Source organism: Gossypium raimondii, chromosome 3, assembly GCF_025698545.1.
Source record: "Gossypium raimondii isolate GPD5lz chromosome 3, ASM2569854v1, whole genome shotgun sequence".
NCBI lineage: Eukaryota > Viridiplantae > Streptophyta > Magnoliopsida > Malvales > Malvaceae > Gossypium > Gossypium raimondii.
Genome location: NC_068567.1, coordinates 5,609,263 through 5,628,269, shown reverse-complemented (window position 1 = coordinate 5,628,269; position 19,007 = coordinate 5,609,263). Strand labels below are relative to the sequence as shown.

The 19,007-nt window shown below is 31.4% G+C and overlaps 1 protein-coding gene across 1 annotated transcript; it reads right to left on the bottom strand.

Moving 5' to 3' along the window:
- Positions 1-7,276: 7,276 nt before the first annotated feature.
- On the bottom strand, positions 7,277-9,064 carry LOC105796789 (ammonium transporter 1 member 1). The gene has a single exon (XM_012626591.2). It carries the CDS (start codon positions 8,966-8,968, stop codon positions 7,511-7,513), a length of 1,458 nt encoding a protein of 485 aa, XP_012482045.1. The 5' UTR covers positions 8,969-9,064; the 3' UTR covers positions 7,277-7,510.
- Positions 9,065-19,007: the final 9,943 nt, after the last annotated feature.

The window sequence follows — 19,007 nt, the reverse complement described above, 5'->3', positions numbered from 1 at the left end:
GCCCAAACTGTGATTATTTGTTTACTGTCTGTTCATTTGTATGGGGATTACACACTGAGTTTATGTAAACTCACCCCTTTTGTTTAATCTGTACAGGTAATCCCCAGATTTAGGCGGATCGATGCGGTGGAGGACTCAGTGGTGGCGACATGACTTCTTTTACACTGTTTATTACCTTTATTTGAGAGTATTTTGCTGTAATTATGACCTTTACGAATTTTGGTTTAAATTTGGTTTTTATACGATTTTATGATTTAAATCTGCTAGTGTTAGGTAAAACTCGGGTTTTCAAATGAAATTAATGTTTTATAAAAAAATACCACGAATACGCAAATTGTTTAAAAGCTTCCGCAATAAGAAAACGTTTTGAAATTGAATAACGATTTGTAAATGAATAATGTTTTGGAAACGAACGACACGATTTGAAATTAATATAAGATAATGAAAAAATGGTTAAATAGAAAAGGGGATTTAGCGACGACATATTTTTCGAAAAGCACTACCTTGTGACATCGTCAGATTCGGCCACAACGTCTAGGCTGGGTCTGGGGTGTTACAATCAGACCATATCATTCGATCAAATTGGTTGGATCAAAAATTGATTGATGTATATATCCGAATAAAGGGATTGAAATAGCCTTTAAATGAACCACTTGAAACTTATTATATATAATTGTTGATATAGTATACAATAAGGGTGGAGAAAGGATAAAGGCAAGGAGGAGTATACCATGGTTTTAAGAAGATCGGTTTACCTAAAGAGGCGGAGAGGCGAAAATGGGCAAAAGGATAGGGTGGAAAGAGGATGATTGCTCAAAGTAGAGGGTGAGGCTTAAAAAGTCAGTTCTTTCTTTATCATTGAAGGAGTATTTATAGGAGGGATCCTCTTATCTTGAAGTAGATGTAGCAGGTCGTTACTATGGATATTGGATGTACTGGCGTAGTGTACGTGAGTTGCGAACGTAATGGTCCCAAATAGTACGAGGTTGTTGTTATTCTATAGTGGGGCTCATTTGACGTTTGAGGTGTGTTCACACTTAGAGAAATGTTTGTACTTGAAAAGCGGGTGCTTGATGAAAGTAACTTGTGAAGTGGGTGGCCTTGTTAAGGAAGCGAATGGTCAACAGGGGTTAGAAAGGCTGATTTCAATGGCTTATTACGTTGGCCTGTGTCTAAGTACTGGGGGATATAATAATAATATATAGATAAAGGGATTGAATTAGCCTCTACGCGATCTACTTGAAACTTGTTGTATAATATAAATAGAGAGAGAGAGATAAAGTATTTTCAAATAAAATATATATTATTAAAATTTGGTTTGTAGATTAAAAAATCCTTAAGAAAAAATAATTAATTGAACCATTGTGCTAAATTTGTACCCAATTAAGCCCTTATTGTTAACTTAAAAAATCAATTAAGCCCTCTCCATTAATAATTTTGTCTTTAAACACGTTGACCATTAAAATAAATTGGTGAGCCAATCAAATGATGACATGTGGCAACTTTTGGTTTAATCTTATATTTTCTTATAAAAATCATAAAAATTATAAAATTATTTAAATTTAACAAATATTAACATTAATATAAACTTATAAAAATAATAAAAAGTTATAAATATTATAAAAAATCTAATAAGTTATAATATATTATAAAAGATTTTATAAATTTAATAAAAACATACTTAAAATATATAAAAACTTATAAAAAGTCATAAAAGCTTATAAAAATATAAAAATATCAAAACTATTAAAAATTATAAAAACTATAAATTATAAAAAAATCATTTAAACTCCTAAAATCATAATCAACACATAATGTCGTACCAACCGTTGGATAATGGAATAGTTGTCAAATCGAAATTATTTTTATGTTGAATAAAATATTCTTGATATTTTACAAATAAAATGATAATTGTGAGACCCTCTATTTGTTATTGATAAATTATTATTTTTAAAATTTTATTTCCAATTTTTAAGTACAATAGTTTAGACTTTAAAAGGTTGAAAATTATTTGCTAAGTATTGTATAATATAAAGTATTTTTGATACGCTTAGATACTATCAAACCAAAAATTCGTTATCCAGCTATTCGTATATTTCAGAATGAAATATTCTGACCAAGACTTTCTAAATCGGATTGATGGTCAAACTAGTTAAGCCATTGCTTTGCCTATTCGCTTTGCCTATTCGACCAGTTCGATTGGTCTGTCTGATTCAATTAAATAAATCATTAAAAAATAAAAAAAATCCAGTTCAACTGCCCAGTGCCCGAGTCAACCAGTCTATTGGCTTTTCCAGACCAATACCCTTGTTGGTTCCTATCCAATCTATCCAATCGACCGATTCGGTCTCATTCAAACAAATATTGATTTTGGTGATTATTCTCATTATCTAACAGTTGGTCTAATCCATGTGTTCATTTTAATTTTAGGGGTTTAAATTCCAATAAATGAGTATTTATATATTTTAATATTTTATAATTTTATTAAAAGATATACTTTTTATAATTTATTAGAACTTATTAGATTTTTTTATAATTTTTATCATGTTTATAAGTTTTATGTTTTTTTATAATTTATTAACTTTTTATAATATTTATTAATTTTAATAATTTTATATATTTTAATGAGTTTTATGAGAATATATAAGATTAAACTAGAAGCTACTATGGGTGACCATTTGATTAGTTCGTTAATTAATTTTAACGATCACCATAATCAAAGATAAAACCGTTAATGACAAAACTTAATTGAGTGCGAATTTAATGTAGAAACTCAATTGAATTTTTTAAAGGCTTTTTAAGACATAAAAGATAAAATATTACTTTATAAAATAATAAAAGCCTTACACATTATTCACAGAAAAGAAAAAAGAAATATTAGGTTTCCCAAAAGAGATTTATCATCTAGTCACTGACATTGGAAAAGAAGGAACACTCAATGGAAAGAGAAGAAATATAGAAAAGGAAAGGGCAGAGACACCCTTGTCAACATCATTATTTTAACTTATTTAATATAAAATTTAGGTATAATTATTAATATTATTAAATTTTTTGAGTTAAATTTATTGCTGTGACATTTTAAAATAAAAATTTACTCACTTAATAATCATGTAATTAAAAAATATGTTGTAATTAACCTAAATTTAACAAAATTTTAAAAGTATTAACAATTGCACTTGAATTTTAAATTCTGAAAATACAAGGACTAAATTCCTAATTTTAAAAATATAGGACTGTAGTCATATTTTAACCTAAGAACAAATAACTTCATTGATGATTTTAGGTTAACCCTATACTCTTTATAAAATTTAGAATTTAGTTTTTGTACTTTTATTTTTCGATTTCAAAATTCAAATCTAGTTGTTAACATTTATTAAATTTGTTGGTGTGACATTTTGGTAGCTATATAACTAAAAAATGACGTTGTAATGAACCTAGATTTAACAAAATAATTTCAACAATGTTAATAGTTGGACTGAATTCTAAAATTTGGAAAGTAAATGGACTAAATTCTTAAAAATAAAATAAAAATAAAAGACAAAGTTTCAAATTTATGAAGAATACATGGACTTATGACATAGTTTAACATAACTTTTATTATATTTGACAAAGATATTCTTGTATAAATTAAAATATGTTCCAAATCTCTATACTTTTTGCACATTTAAATTTAGTTATTCTATTTTTAGTTTCAGAAATTTAATCATTTACTTTTAAATTTTCATAATTCGAGTCAGTTCTTAATACTATTAAATTTTTGTTAGTGCGATATTTTGATTAAAAAATTCAATTGGTAACCATATAACAAAAAATAACGTTGCAACATAAGAATTTTAATGATTTTAATGAATGTGATTATATTTTTAAATACAAATAAAATAGCTGAATTTCAAATATACGAAAAAACCCTTAAATGCATATTTAGAACACTAGTTAACAATTTTAAATTTATTAAATTAATTATAAAAGCTATCCTCAATCAAAAAGTATTCAATTGAGGGCCCATTTTTGTTATTTTGAATATAGCAACCAATTTTGAATGAATACTACATTTTAGAAAGAAAAAAGGAATTTTCAAATTTGAGTGGACTCCACCTTAACTTATAATTAATGATAAAATATATTATATTATTTAAATTTAATTATAATATATTATTTTTAAAACAATATAATAAATATCAAATTATGTGTACTCAGCTTAAAAGCTTTAAACAGAAAAAGTTTTAAAATTATCGTAATTATACTAATAAGTGGTTGGGTACAATGGTAAGACATATTGCACGTTTATGAGGAAGACTTAAGTTTAAATTTTGAAAACGATATTATTAAGAGAAGAAATTACGAACCCCAATATAAATTGTAAAACTGACCTGAAGTATAATAAAAATATTCTCCTTTTCATTGGCGAAAGCCTTCAAATTACAGTAACATCACGTGGGAAGAAGAGTAAGGAATAGTTTTTAGGAATATTTTATACTAAGGCTATTTTTATTTTTTCGATATCTAATAAGTGATGTCAAAAAATTACATTAAAGGGTTAAAAATTAATAATAAATTTTTGAAAAGGTTAAAGTGAAAATTCTTTTGTCATATTAATTTGTAATTTCATTAATTTGGAAGAATTGTATAGTAAATTTATCATTTTTGGTGGGTCAAAATCACTGTATACCCTTTTCTATCTTCACTCCTGCCAATTATGATTCCATTTTAGACCTTTTACACAAGGGGCAAAGGAAAATCAAACTCGAAACCCTTGAAGGAAAATCAAACTTCTCATCACTTGATCCAATATCGAAACTAGATAGGCTCAATCCTGGGGGTCGTCTGAATGTGCAGCTACCTAGGGCCTAAGGCTAAAAGGGGTTTAACATATTATTTTTTAATTTTTAAGTTTTTATCAACTTTTAAGGGGTCCCAAAATTTTTTTTACCAAGTTTTAAGTAGGGGTGTGCAAAATTCGGGTAAAACCGAAAAAATTCGATTAACCGATCGAATTCAATTAATGGGTCGATTAATCGAATTTTTTCAGTCGGGGGTCGGTTAATTATTTTTTAATTTTTCGGTTAACGGTTAATTCAGTTCAGAACCGGTCGGTTAACCGAATCTTTTTAGTTAAACCGAAAAAATTAATAAATAAAATTATAATATATAAATAGGCCCAGTATTCACCTAAACCTAATCCAAACTAAAGTACCCAACCCAACCCAATTACCCAACCCAACCCAATCATAAAAATTACAAATAATTTGATAAATAAAAATAATTTAGTTTCAAGACTTATGTAATGTTAGTGATTCAAAGACTTATGTAATGTTTTTAATTATGTAGTGATTTAATTCGGGTAATCCGGTTAATTTTTAACCAAAAATAAAAAACATATAATTTTCGGTTAATTCAGTTAACCGACCGAATTAACCAAAAAAATTTCGGTTCGGTTAACGGTTAAAAGTTTTGAAAGGTCGGTTAATTCGGTTAATGTTATTTCGGGTCAGTTAACTAGTCGATTAACCAACTGAGCACCCCTAGTTTTAAGGGACCTAAAAGAAATTTTCTCTAACTTTTAAGGAATCTAAAATCTCATTTTATTATTTTGCCTATAACGACAAAAATATCAAGCTAGAGGAAGGAAATTACTTTAAATTTTTTAAAAAATTATAAAAATAATATAGTGAAAAATTATAGTCCTACCATTCACATCATCCCAAAGTTACTCCTTTTCTTCATATCAACCACTCAATGAAAAATTAAAAAGTTTTTGTTGTTTTTTGTGTTTAGGCAAATTGTGAACTCTTTTATCATCCATTCAATGAAATTTCTTAGATTGAATAAAACCAAAAAAAGGGTGACCTTTGTAGATAAAAGCCACAAAAGGTTCACTCTCAAGTGTTTAGTATTCTACTTGTGGAATTTGAAGTGTGAATGCTATTTTATTTTTCCTTTTATTAGCTAAGCCCACTTCCATGTGACAAAAATGTTAATTAGTTTTACTTTTTCTTCACTTGGGGATTTGTTTAAAATTTCTATAATATAATAAAAAATAAAAGGAATATATATATATATATATGTATATATATATATTGGGTCAACGAAAGACTTCCAACCCTTAAAACAAAAACAAAAACCATTGATGACATTGATGTGCACTAAAGCCACTTACTTGTCTGCTTTTGCTTTAGTTGCAAGCCTCAACTTTTGACCACCAAGCCTTAAATGCAACCATTTACCATTCAATTTCCCATTAATTAAAGAAAATAATATTGGTTATCAGATTAATTCGAGCTCGAATAGTTTGATTTTGAATATTAAAAAATTAACTAAATTTGAACTATTTTTAAAAGTTAAGTTTGCAATATGTTTCGATTATATTGATGAGGACAAATAGAAAAATCGACCTATTTGAGTCAATTTCAAATTCAACTTCAAGGCTTCTTAGTAGATACATAGTAAGAGAGAGTATTATGCAAAAATAATAAACTAACATGGTTCTACCGCATCATAATATGTTTTTCATATAAAATTCTAAAGATGATATAAGTTAATTTAACGAAAGAATTAAAATTTTAAAATTAGAAAAAAATAAAAATAAAAATATATAATTTAATAAATTTATAGCAATTCATTATTTATACATGTATGACAATCTAAACCCATGTCTCATATACATATCTTAGCTGTCTCATTTGAAAACAAAAATCCTCGACTTTATGCCCAAACTAAATTGTGTTCCAGTTGTTTGTCTCTCTGCGAATGTGAAACAGCAACTAGCTTCACTATGAATTGATAGGATAACGAGTGGTCTTCAATGTATTCACTAATATATATTTTTGTATCATAATTTTATTTAAAAGTTAAATAAAAATTTGTTTTTTAGGGTTTTTGGGTTTTGTAAGATGTAAATTAGGAAATAAATGAAATTAATTAGCCCTAATTATGAAGGGATTGCTCAGTTTTCTCATCCATAGATTTCCAATCCAATTTTTTTCCCATGTGATAAGAAAAAATAAAGAAAAGAACCAAACAAATAAAATGTCATTGAAAAAGGGTCCACTTGCTCCAAGATTCTAGGTCAATGTTATCACAATTAACAAGATTGCTTAGGTTTGAATGCGATAAATATTGTATCAAATATAATAATAATTTATAATAAAATTAATATAAGATAAGTTCAAAAATAAATTTTTTTTATCACATGAATCCTATGGAAATTCAGTGAAATCACATTTTTTTTCCACTGAAGATAAAAAAGTGTTTTGGAAAGTAAAAACAAAAAGAAGAGTGGATTCAACAAGGTTCTTCACCACCAAAGCTAACATCAATATTCTAATTAAGAACAAGTCCCATTTTTCAAGCTTACATAGAAAAATAACATGAAACTCACCCACCCACCTACCCAGTAAGATTAATTATCTCACACAAATCTCAAGGAATTCATATACATATATAAAAATATAATCTACCCAATATGATAAAATATTCTTAACAAGTTTGGATTTGATAAAAAAAACAAAATTTAGACTGAAGGAGGAGTTGGGAAGCTTTCAATTTTCCTCATTTGGATGCCATTTTTTTGGGATTCATCTTCATCATGATAAACATAAGCAAGTCCACCATGCCTGGTTAAGTCCATGCCAGCCATTTCATCTTCGACTGAGATTCTTAAAAGCCCGAATTTGTGAAGGAAATAGAACAGGGTTCCCATTGTGGCACTCACCCACCCGACGATAACCAGAATCTGGATGATCTGCGCCGCGAACAGCTTCCCTCCGCCGCCCATGAACAGCCCGTACTTGGCTGGCCTGCTGGGGTAAACTTGTTTCACGAGCTTTTCAGACGCGAACAAACCTGTGAAAATGACACCCCAAGCGCCGCATCCACCGTGCAATTGGGCAGCCTCCAAGGGGTCGTCATACTTGACTTTCTCGGCTAGTTTGTTGCATCCTATTAAGACTAGAGCGGCGACGAAGCCGCAGATGATAGCGGCCCATGGTTCAACCACCGAGCAGCCTGATGTGATGGCGGCGAAGCCACCGAGTAAGCCGTTGCAAACATCGGTGACGTTCCAATGGCCAGTCAAAATCCTTTTACCAAAAAGGGTAGTCAACGCCGCTGTACATCCGGCTAAAGTGGTGGTCACCGCCGTTCTTCCCACCGCACTCCACTGACCATAATAGTTACCGGAAGTGTAAAAACTCGAGATTTTGTTAAACGAACCGGGGTTGAATCCATACCAACCGAACCAAAGCATGAAAGTACCAAGAACAACAAGCGTCGCACTATGACCACGCAAAGCCACCGATCTACCCGAATGATCAAACCTTCCGATTCTTGGTCCTTCAATAAGCGCACCCCATAAACCGGCGACACCACCGACGATATGAACAACACCAGAGCCGGCGAAATCAATAACACCGGAGCCAAAAAGGAAATCATCTGTTCTTAAAGCACTAGCCCAACCATCAGCCGCCCAAAACCAATGCGAAACAACGGGGTAAACAAATCCAGTCAAGAAAGACGAGTAAATAAGATAAGCAACGAATTGGGTTCTTTCAGCAATGGAGCCACTGGTAATACCAGCAGCTGCAATAGCAAAAGCCCATTGATATAGGAAATTGCTATAATCAAACAAAGAAGAAGGGATGGATTCTAAAGCAAAGTTATGGCGGCCGATGAAGCCATTGGAAGGGGACCCAAAGGCAAAGGCGAACCCAAAAAGGTAATAAAAAAGACCACCGGTGGCAGCGTCGAGGACGTTGGTTAACATGATGTTCATGGTGTTTTTGGCTCGGACTGAGCCAGCACAGAGCATAGCAAAGCCGAGTTGCATGGAGAAGACGAGGTAGGCTGAGAAGAGAAGGTAAGTGTTGTCGACGGCATAAGAAGCATCACTGAACTTGCCGCATATGTAGTCGGCGGCGCCGGTGCCGTTGACGCCGAGGAGCGGAGCTAAGTCCTGTGAACAAGTAGACATTGGCCTAGGTTGAAAGAAGGAAGATGAGCGGAAATGAGAGGGAAAGAGAGTTATAGGCAGAGCATGGAATAGTGGTTGATGTTTATATAGAAAGACTTTGTGCAAAAGTAAGACTTTTCCATTCACATTTTGTGTGCTTTTATATAAATAATATGTATACATATGGAATATTCTTCCTTTTCCTCTTTTATTGAAAATTTTGTTTGCATTTGTGTAAAATTGGTAAATTTTATTATAATACATGATTGAATAAATCTTCATAAATATATTTCGAGATGGAATAAAAAAATTATTTCATTGTTGGTGGAAATTTTAATAATTTTGAAATAAAATGTAATTAACATTTAATTATTTATGTTAATTAAAACTTTGTATAATAGTATTTTAGGAAAAATTCTAGACATAGTGTCCTTAAATTGTGAAATTGCTACCTAGCTACTAATTTTGTTTATTCGTTAATTTTGATTTTGGGTTTTCATTTTAAGGTTTAGTATGTAATCTGATAATTAAGTTCGATTAATATTTTTTTGTCTAATGTGATATTTATATTTAACAAAATTATATGTTTTATTAGGGTAACATTGTTGTTAGAGTTGATTTAATGAAAATTTATAGATTAAAAACTAAAATATATACTTTTAAAAATATTTATGTGCATTTAAATATGCTGTTTAAAATATTTTATTAATTATGTTTAAATATATATATTTTAATTTTTGCGTTAATTATGCTTAAAGATATTATATTATATCATTACTTTATTAAATAATTCTTTATTGAATTTTTCTATTTTTGAAATTTCATTGGCAAAATTGGGAGTTTTATTATTACATGTATTATATTCATTGATTAATGGTGACTTGTATGAATTTATAAAGAGGTTGAGAATAAATTAAATATACTTTATTATCAATAATATTAGACCATGTTATATCCCAGGGCTAAAGTAAAAAAATAGCATTTTACCTATATGAAAAAAAATCAATGTTAAGAGACCAAAGTCATGTACCCATCCTCCATCAATGCATAGGATAGGATGTAAATGAAAGAAAAACATAATATTAGAAATATATCTATAAATTATTATCTATTTTGGTTGGATCCTTAACCATTTCATTTTTAGTTGTTTTGTTTAAACATATAAAATTAGTAAAAGAACAAATACGTCATTATATCAATATTCATCAACTCATTCAAGCAATACCAAATCAAAATACCTAACAAAGTTACCACAACCACAACAAATCAAATATATGTAAGCTAGACATACTAGCATAACAACTATACCTCATTCTCATACCCTTTGCAAATTGGTTCTTTGCACAAAATATCAATCATAACATTTACATAAGCCAAACATTAACCGAAACAGCACAAGAGCCTATATATGCCATATAATCCGAATTTAACGTTTCAAAAACTACCGAGATAAATTGGATAGTGTGACTTGAGTGCCGATCTGATCGTCCAACCTTCCAAAAATCTACAATGACATTAAACAACACAAGTAAGCTTAATGGAGCTTAGTAAGTTCAACGAGATAAACAAAAATCTTACTGAACTAACTATAATAAATCAAATAAAAAAAATCATCCATGACAACTCCCTGTCATTCACAACTTCAATCAATAAATACATCCGTATTCAAATCAATACAAAAATAAATAACATGTCTTTCAAATTTATTAAATAAATCACCTTACCAATATTTTTCCATTCGAAGAACAACTTACGGATAAGAGTACATCGTCAACAGAAGCTCATAAGAGCTGGTCCTCCTGAATACGCCAACAGAAGCTCGAAATCTGAAAAGCTCATAAGAGCTGAACAGGAGCTCGTAAGAGTTGATCCACCCAATTACGCCAAATAGAAAGTAAAACACGAGAGTTCGCAACAAATGCTGAACCCCAGTTTACTTGAGTAAAATGCTGATATCTCCCTCCAATACCAGCTCCACTCCAAAGCCCCATCATACACCAAATCACGAATGTACTCAAATCTCGCGTTCAATTCAAACCGAATATCCAATTCAATATTATAATTCAAACAATAATTCATTTCCAAAAATAGAATATATACATAATACCAATCATAAATTTATACAAATGTTAAATTTTAACCATACGAACTTACCTGGACTGAATTGTAGTAATTGCAGAAGTTCAGGGACTATTTCGCTATTTTTCTTTTTCCACAAGTATCTACGGGATCTTAATCTAAAATATAAAATTACTCATTTATTAGCATATATTTCATTTCCAATTCATTTTACAATCAATACCCTTTTATTTTTCAAATTTACATAATTACCCTAAACTTTTACAATTTTACAATTTAATCCCTTAATTAGTTAATCTATCAAATTAACTAATTTTCTCAAATCAATAATCTATCCAAATATTATAGGCCCTTATACAGCCCTAATAAACTTAAAATTCACTATCAAACCCTAATATTTTGACATTTTCACAATTTAATCCTAAAGTCAATATTTAACAAAAATCACTTTATAAAATCATCACACAACCCAATCAAAGTTCCAAATTCATGTTATTCATAAAAAAAATCTAATATTTATCAATGACAACTTCCAAAATTTTTAACAGAATTAGAAACGAAGGTACAGGTTAGCTGGATCTAGTTGCAACGATCTCAAAACATAAAAATTATTAAAAACAGACAAAATTTGCTTACCAAATCACCAAACCAAAGTTGGCCGAGTATTTTTTCTTCTTTAGGGTTTCAGTGGTGGCTTTTAAAATGAAGAAGATGATAATGAGTTTTTATCATGTTTTTGTTATATTATACCTATTTAATAATTTACTATTTTACCCTTATAAATATAATCAAACTTTAACAATTTAAAAGACCACTAACGCCCACCAACCCTTGAATGGTCTAATTACCATTTAAGTCCCTTTTTCTTATTCAATAAACCATTTAACCACTCAAATTAAATAGTGACTAAATTTTACATCTTTTACGATTTAGTCCTTTTTAATTAATTAACTATCGACACGTTAAAATTTTTTAACGAAACTTTAATACCACCTTAATGACACACCGTAAATATTTATAAAAATATTTATGGCTCGGTTTATAGAAACGAGGTCTTGATATCTCATTTTCTAAAACCACTTGACATTAAGGTCTTACCACTTGGATCTAATAAATCGTTATAAAACATAAATTACCAAATCAAAAACCTTTTTAAAACCATATTTGGCTCATAAATATTAAATAACATTTACGAACTTACTCGCCGGATTTGTGGTCTCGAAACCACTGTTTTCGACACCACTGAAAAATCAGACTGTTACAAAAACAATATAAAATATAAAAATATACTAATTTTTTAAAAGAGATTAGATATTTTAATATTTTTAAAATTTTATAAATTATATTGATTAGAGCTTGAATATTGGATTATTGTCTCTTGGAAGGATACTACCTACGTAATTGTTTTATAACTCTATCAATTCAAATTTATAATTGATAGATCCGTTTAGGTGATAAATTTGAATAATTTTTTTCAAATGATTTAAATAGTTAAAAATAATGTTATTTCAATTAAATAATAATTTAAATAATATTTCTAACTATTTCAAAAAATTACACGAAGACAAGTTATTTATCTCTAGACCAATATATTAAGAACTATTGTCAAGTGTTTGACCATTTGAAAGAACTTTAGTACAAAATAAAAAGAGCATGTGCATGATGATAGATAAAGGAAGCTTACTTCAAACATTAAGTAGGGAGTGGATTTAAATAAACATGCTATCAGTAACACTAGCAATGTACTAAAAATTAATGTAATTTAAAATATTAAAAATTTTGATAAAATTTTCTTCAATTTTTATTAAAATATATTTTAAAATACAATTCATATAAAAAATTGATTGTATTATGTAACACCCCATGCCCGACCCGTCCGTTGAATTCGGGTATGAAGCGTTACAAATGGTCCGGGTTCACCTATTCTTAGTTTTGCTAACTCAACTGCTAATAAACAGTCTAAAAATAAAACAATCTAATAATAAAATAAAAAATAATAACTTTTAAAACTAAAGCCTTAAGCCACTAAATGCTTAATTTCTTAAATTTTTATATCTAATCTGACTGTTTATTTATAAGGAAACTCTTACATCTCTTATCATGGCTAACTATCCCATTACCTAGATTCTAAGGCACTATCAGGATACAACATAACAATTCCTGGGTTGAAGCCTCCAATGGTTACTTCTTCATATGTGCATGACTCTAAACATCCAACGATTCTTGATCTCAATACTGTCCAGCTGGGTCTCTCCTCTGAGTCCTCAATCAACCCCGCAAATCCTACAAACATTAGCCACACTACTGTAAGTTCAAATGAACTTAGTGAGTTTTTTCACTAGGTCACACATAGACAATTGAACCCTATCTCACGAGGGAAAAAAATGTAAACTAATCTATAAAGAATTTAACTCTCTACTTGCTCAAGGTGAGCGTTCCTTATCAGGGTGGCGAAATCCACCCGATCCTATGAGCTACCCGGCTCCTTATAGGACCTTCTATTTGTCGAAGCCTCCACTTGACCGTAATCCAAATACCTCGCAATTTCAACAAATCCTATCTATACTTCGCGTCTTTCCTTCATTTGACACACACCGCATACAAGGTGTTCGTTGACCTCTAACCTATTTAGAGGTATACCTATTTTCCCATTCTATTCCTCTATATTAGCTTTCCCGACTTTCCTTCCAAGGGTTCTTAGGACATACCTTCCTTGGCAGACCTTTCCAGTCGAACCAGTCCTTAGTGAACTCCCCTTTTTTCTATACCATAGAAATATACATGTTTATTTAGGGTAGATTTGTTAATATTAATATTACATATTTAAATTTTAGAAATATCACCGAGCATTGTACTCAACATACAATTTGTTCTCTTTGTGTGCAGGTTATATTAACTTGAGATTTTCGAGCATCGACCAAAGCATCCAAACATAATCCCTGTCTCAGTTATGTTCGTTTATTTCCAAATTTATTTATTTTTGACATGTACCTAATAGGCTAAGTTTTGTGGTAATTTGATGATGCTTTAATTTAATATTATATTTTATAGTAATATAATTATATATGTATAAATTTATATATAGGATGAATTTGTTATATGGTTGTTAAATGCATCTATATTTGAAAGATAAATTTACTTTAGTATGATTAATGAATGTATATAATTTTGATAAATATCACATAAATTGTATAAGATAACTGTGAATTGATCGTAGTTGCTTCAACAATGAATGTGACATGCTATAGCTCGAACCCAACGATCGGGTCAAGTTTAAGGTGTTACAGTTTTACTCATCATACTTGGCTGCCATAACATCTTTCGTCTATGGTTTTACATCATATACCTTATACTTTGTACCATGTCGCCATGGCGTCTTTCATCTATGGTCTTACGCCATATACATTTTACCTTGTACCATGCTGTCATGGCGGCTTTCATCCATGGTCTTAAGCTACGTATCTCAAACCAGACTGCCATAATGTCTTTCATATATGATATTACGTCATATACCATCGTCACGGTGTCGTCCTAAAGGACTAGTCGATACCGTCCTCGTGGTAAATACCTTTTCATAATACAAATTTCCCCAATCCTCCTCCCATTACCTCTTTTACACCACCTAACATTGATACTTGAACACCACAATGTTCACTCCGCAAGGCTCGGAGCTTTGCCTAAGGCAATACCTAATAGGATCACTTCGCATTTCCTATATTAACTTCATCTATCCCGTTGAGGTTTTCCCACATTCATGCTATGCATGCACAAATCATCATACTTCATGTTTATGCAACCATGGCATACTCAGACAACATAAAATCATAACGTCCATGGAGTTTTAGGAACTCACTTGAAGCTTCATTATTTGAAGCTTCATTATTTCAATAGTTTAGCCTTCTCGAATGCTAAATCTTCCACTCTCCTGGTAGTTAAGCATTACAACCAAAACCTACTATTTAAACTTGTACTTTACCTTAAAAGCCTAAACTTTCATAACATGCAGAACCCTTAAGACAATTATGAAGATCCATAACTTTATTTCTTAACTTTTATGTACATAGAAAGGGTAAGAACCTTACCAGTTTGTTGGTAAGAACCTTACCAGTTTGTTGGTTTCCCTACTCTTTCAGCTGAACCCTCAGGAAGTCTACTCCATGCAAAACTTTTTGTGGTTATTCATTCTTCGAGCTATCGAAGAAGATGGAGTACAGGAGAAAATAAAATAGATTCGGGAAGGAAATCATCCCTCGAAGCCATTTCCTAACTATTTGTAGCCCTTTCTGCTCTAAAACCAACCTTAGGAGAACTATCTATCACTAATTATTATGTCTCTCACTAAGGAACCTGTTGGTTCCATTCTAACCAAACCAGTTTTGGTTATTAACCACGTTCAATTCAGTTTCCTGCTTTCCTATTTCTTCCAATAGAGGCCACCAACTTGTGGTTTCTTTCAATTTAGTATCTTAATTGTTTAAAATTTTGGGTTTATTGGAAATAGAGTGTTACATATCTACTTGCATTTCCTTATTTATAGTTTTCTGGTCTCCTTTCAATATACATTTACTGGAATTTCTACTACCATATTTTTTTAATTATACTTTCTACGTATATTCCCCATATTCAATTATTGGTACTTACCTCTCTGTTAGCCAATCTAGGTACATGTATTAACGTACCGTATGTAATATCTTAACAATAATGAGGACTCAAGGGACTTAGCCAGATCGATCGCCATGCACATAAGGGTACTTCTTTCCAATCTTCTAGGTTAAAGGACCGACTAAACCTATGCTTTGATACCGTTAAACTTGTAACACCCTACGCCTTACCTGTCTGCCGGATCTGGGTATGAAATTTCACAAATGGTCTGGGTTTACCTACTTTTAATTTTGCTAACTCAGCTGCTAATAAACAGTTTAAAAATAAAACTATCTAATAAGAAAATTAAAAATAATAATTCTTACAACTAAAGCCTTAAGCCACTGAATGTTTAGTCTCTTAAATTTCTATTTCTAATCCGATTGTTTATTTACAAGGAAACTCTTACATCTCTTACCATGGCTAGCTATCTCATTACCTAGATTCTAGGGCGCTATCAGGATACAACATAACAATTCCTGGGGCAAAGCCTCCAATGGTTACTCCTTTCTATGTGCATGACTCTAAACATCCAGCGATTCCTGTTTTCAACACTGTCTGGCTGGGTCCCTCCTCTGAGTCCTCAATTAACCCCCTAAATCCTGCAAACATCAGCCACACTACTGTAAGTTCAAATGAACTAAGTGAGTTCTTACTACTGTAAGTTCAAATGAAATTAGTGAGTTCTTTAACTAGGTCACATATAAATAATCGAACCCTATCTCACGAAGGCAACAAATGTAAACAAATCTAAACAGAATTTAACTCCCTGCTTGCTCAAGGTGAGTGTTCTTTATCAGGGTGGCGGACTCCACCTGATCCTATGAGTTACTCAGCTCATTATAGAACCTTCTATTTGTCAAACCCTACACTTGACCATAATCTAGATACCTCACCATATCAATGAATCCTATCCTTATTTCGTAGCTTTCATTCCTTTCATACACACCGCATAAAAAGGTGTTTGTTGACCTTTAACCAACTTAGCTGTATGCTTGTTTTCCCATACTATTCCTCTATATTAGCTTTCTCACATTTCTTCTTAAGGGTTCTTAGGACATGCCTTCCATGGAGGACCTTCCCGGTCGAACTAGTCCTTAGTGGACTCCCCATTTTCTATACCATAGTCCTGAATGACATCATTAATATTTTCGTATTGTGCTGTCACACAGCGGTGGTGGGATTACTTCCAGTAATCCACCTTATGCACAATACTAACCTAGGACCTCACCTGTCCCATGTGATGAGCAATTGACTTATCGTCCTGGCAGGTCATCATTCATAAGGCTATACGAGTTTGCTTCCCCTCTTACATTTTCATAATTAGGCCAGCTCTTGCATGACCTATCTTCTTCTAGTTCTTGTTGGGTCTTTGCCCATGCCTTGTCGACTTTCATATCTATCATTACCACTTTCCTTATTATTGGCTGATTTTTTGATGATCTCTTTGTCATACTTACGTTTTCTTTTAGCTCTTCTTCCACCTGCGTTGTTTTTCATGCTTGACGCACAGGCTTATTCCCCGCACTTGAGGTTATGGTGGACTTTTTATGTCTGTTTGCTAGTGGACTCTATGGGTTGTCGTAGCTGAGCTATGGTCTTACACCTCTCTCACCCCATTTCTCGCCTCCTAACAAATTTACCTCGTGTTTACTGTCCCAACAAACTTTATCTGTGTTTACTGTCCCAGCGTACTACTTGTTTTGTGTTTATTGTCCCAACGGACTATCTCTATGGATGTCATAGAGTCTTTCATTCATATTCTTACATAGATCCGCCATTCTAGCATACTATCATATGATGCCATGGAGTCTTTCATCCATGGTCTTACTTATAATACATGACTGTCATAACATCTTTCATCTATGGTCTTACACTGTATAATTTAACCTTGTACCATGCTGTCATGACTTCTCTCACCCATGGTATTACAGTATGTACCTCATACTAGACTGCCATAGTGTCTTTCATATATGGTCTTATGCCATATACCATCGTCATGGTGTCGTATCGAAGTACTAGTCGATACCGCCATCGCAATAAACGTTTTTTCATAATATAGATTTCCCGAATCCTCTTGCTATTATCTCCTTTACACCACCTAACCTTATATTCGAACACCATTGTGTTCCCTTCACAAGGCCCGGAGCTTTGCCCGTGGCGGTAACTAACATGTTCTCTCCACATTTCCCTTCCTAAATTTCTCTATTCCATAGAGGTTTTTCCCACAATCATGCAATGCATGCACATATCATCATATTTCATGTTTATGCAAACATGACATATTTAGACAACATAGATCATAACAACAAGTTTGGAGTTTGGAACTCATTTGAAGCTTCATCGTTTCCACAGCTTAGCTTTCTCGAAAGCCAGAGCTTTCATTCTCTTGGCAACTAAGCATTACAACAAAAAACCTACTGGTTAAACTTGTATTTCATCTTAAAAGCTTAAACTTTCATAACATGCAAAATCCTTAAGACAGTTCTGAAGATCCATAACTTCATTTTTAACTTTTACGTACACAAGAGGGCTAAGAACCTTACCATCTTACTGGTTTCCCTACTTTTCCATCTCCATCCTCATTAAGTCTACTCCATGCAGAACCTTCAGTGGCCTAATCTTCTTCGAATAATTCGAAGAAGATAAAGAATGGAAGAAAATGAAATAGATTCAGGAAGGAATTCATCCTTAGGAAGTCGTTTCTCAATTATTTATAGCCCTTCTCGTGCTATTACCAACCTTATGAAAACCATCCATTGCTAATTATTATGTCTCCTATTAAGGAACCGACTGGTTCCATTTTAACCGAACTAGGTTTGGTTCTCAACCATGTCAAATTCAGTTTCCAATTTTCTTCTTTCTTTCAATAGAGGTCACCAACTTGTGATCTTTTTCAATTTAGTCCTCTCATTATTTCAAGTTTCGGATACCAATTGGATTTAAGTAGGAATGTTCCTGAAATTAATAAAATATATTACGTTTTAAATATACAAAAAGTGTAGGAACTAAGAGCAGAATTAAACCAAATCATAAAATAATTAAAAACACAAATTTTTTGTGTGTATTTTAGTAAGACATAAAAAAGGTTATACAATCAAATCTATGAGTGTGATGTAAGGAAAAAACAGTGGACGATACTTTAAATCCAAATAACGTAACTAAGATTCTAAGAATAAATGAACAAAAAATAAAAAAATCCATTTAATCTCAACTCATTTACAACCTTATTAATATCTAAATAACATATCAAATGGCACGTTCCATTTGGAACAAATAATGAAGTAATATTATATATAAATTTAAAGGAAAAATGAGCATATCATTTCGTCATGCTTAT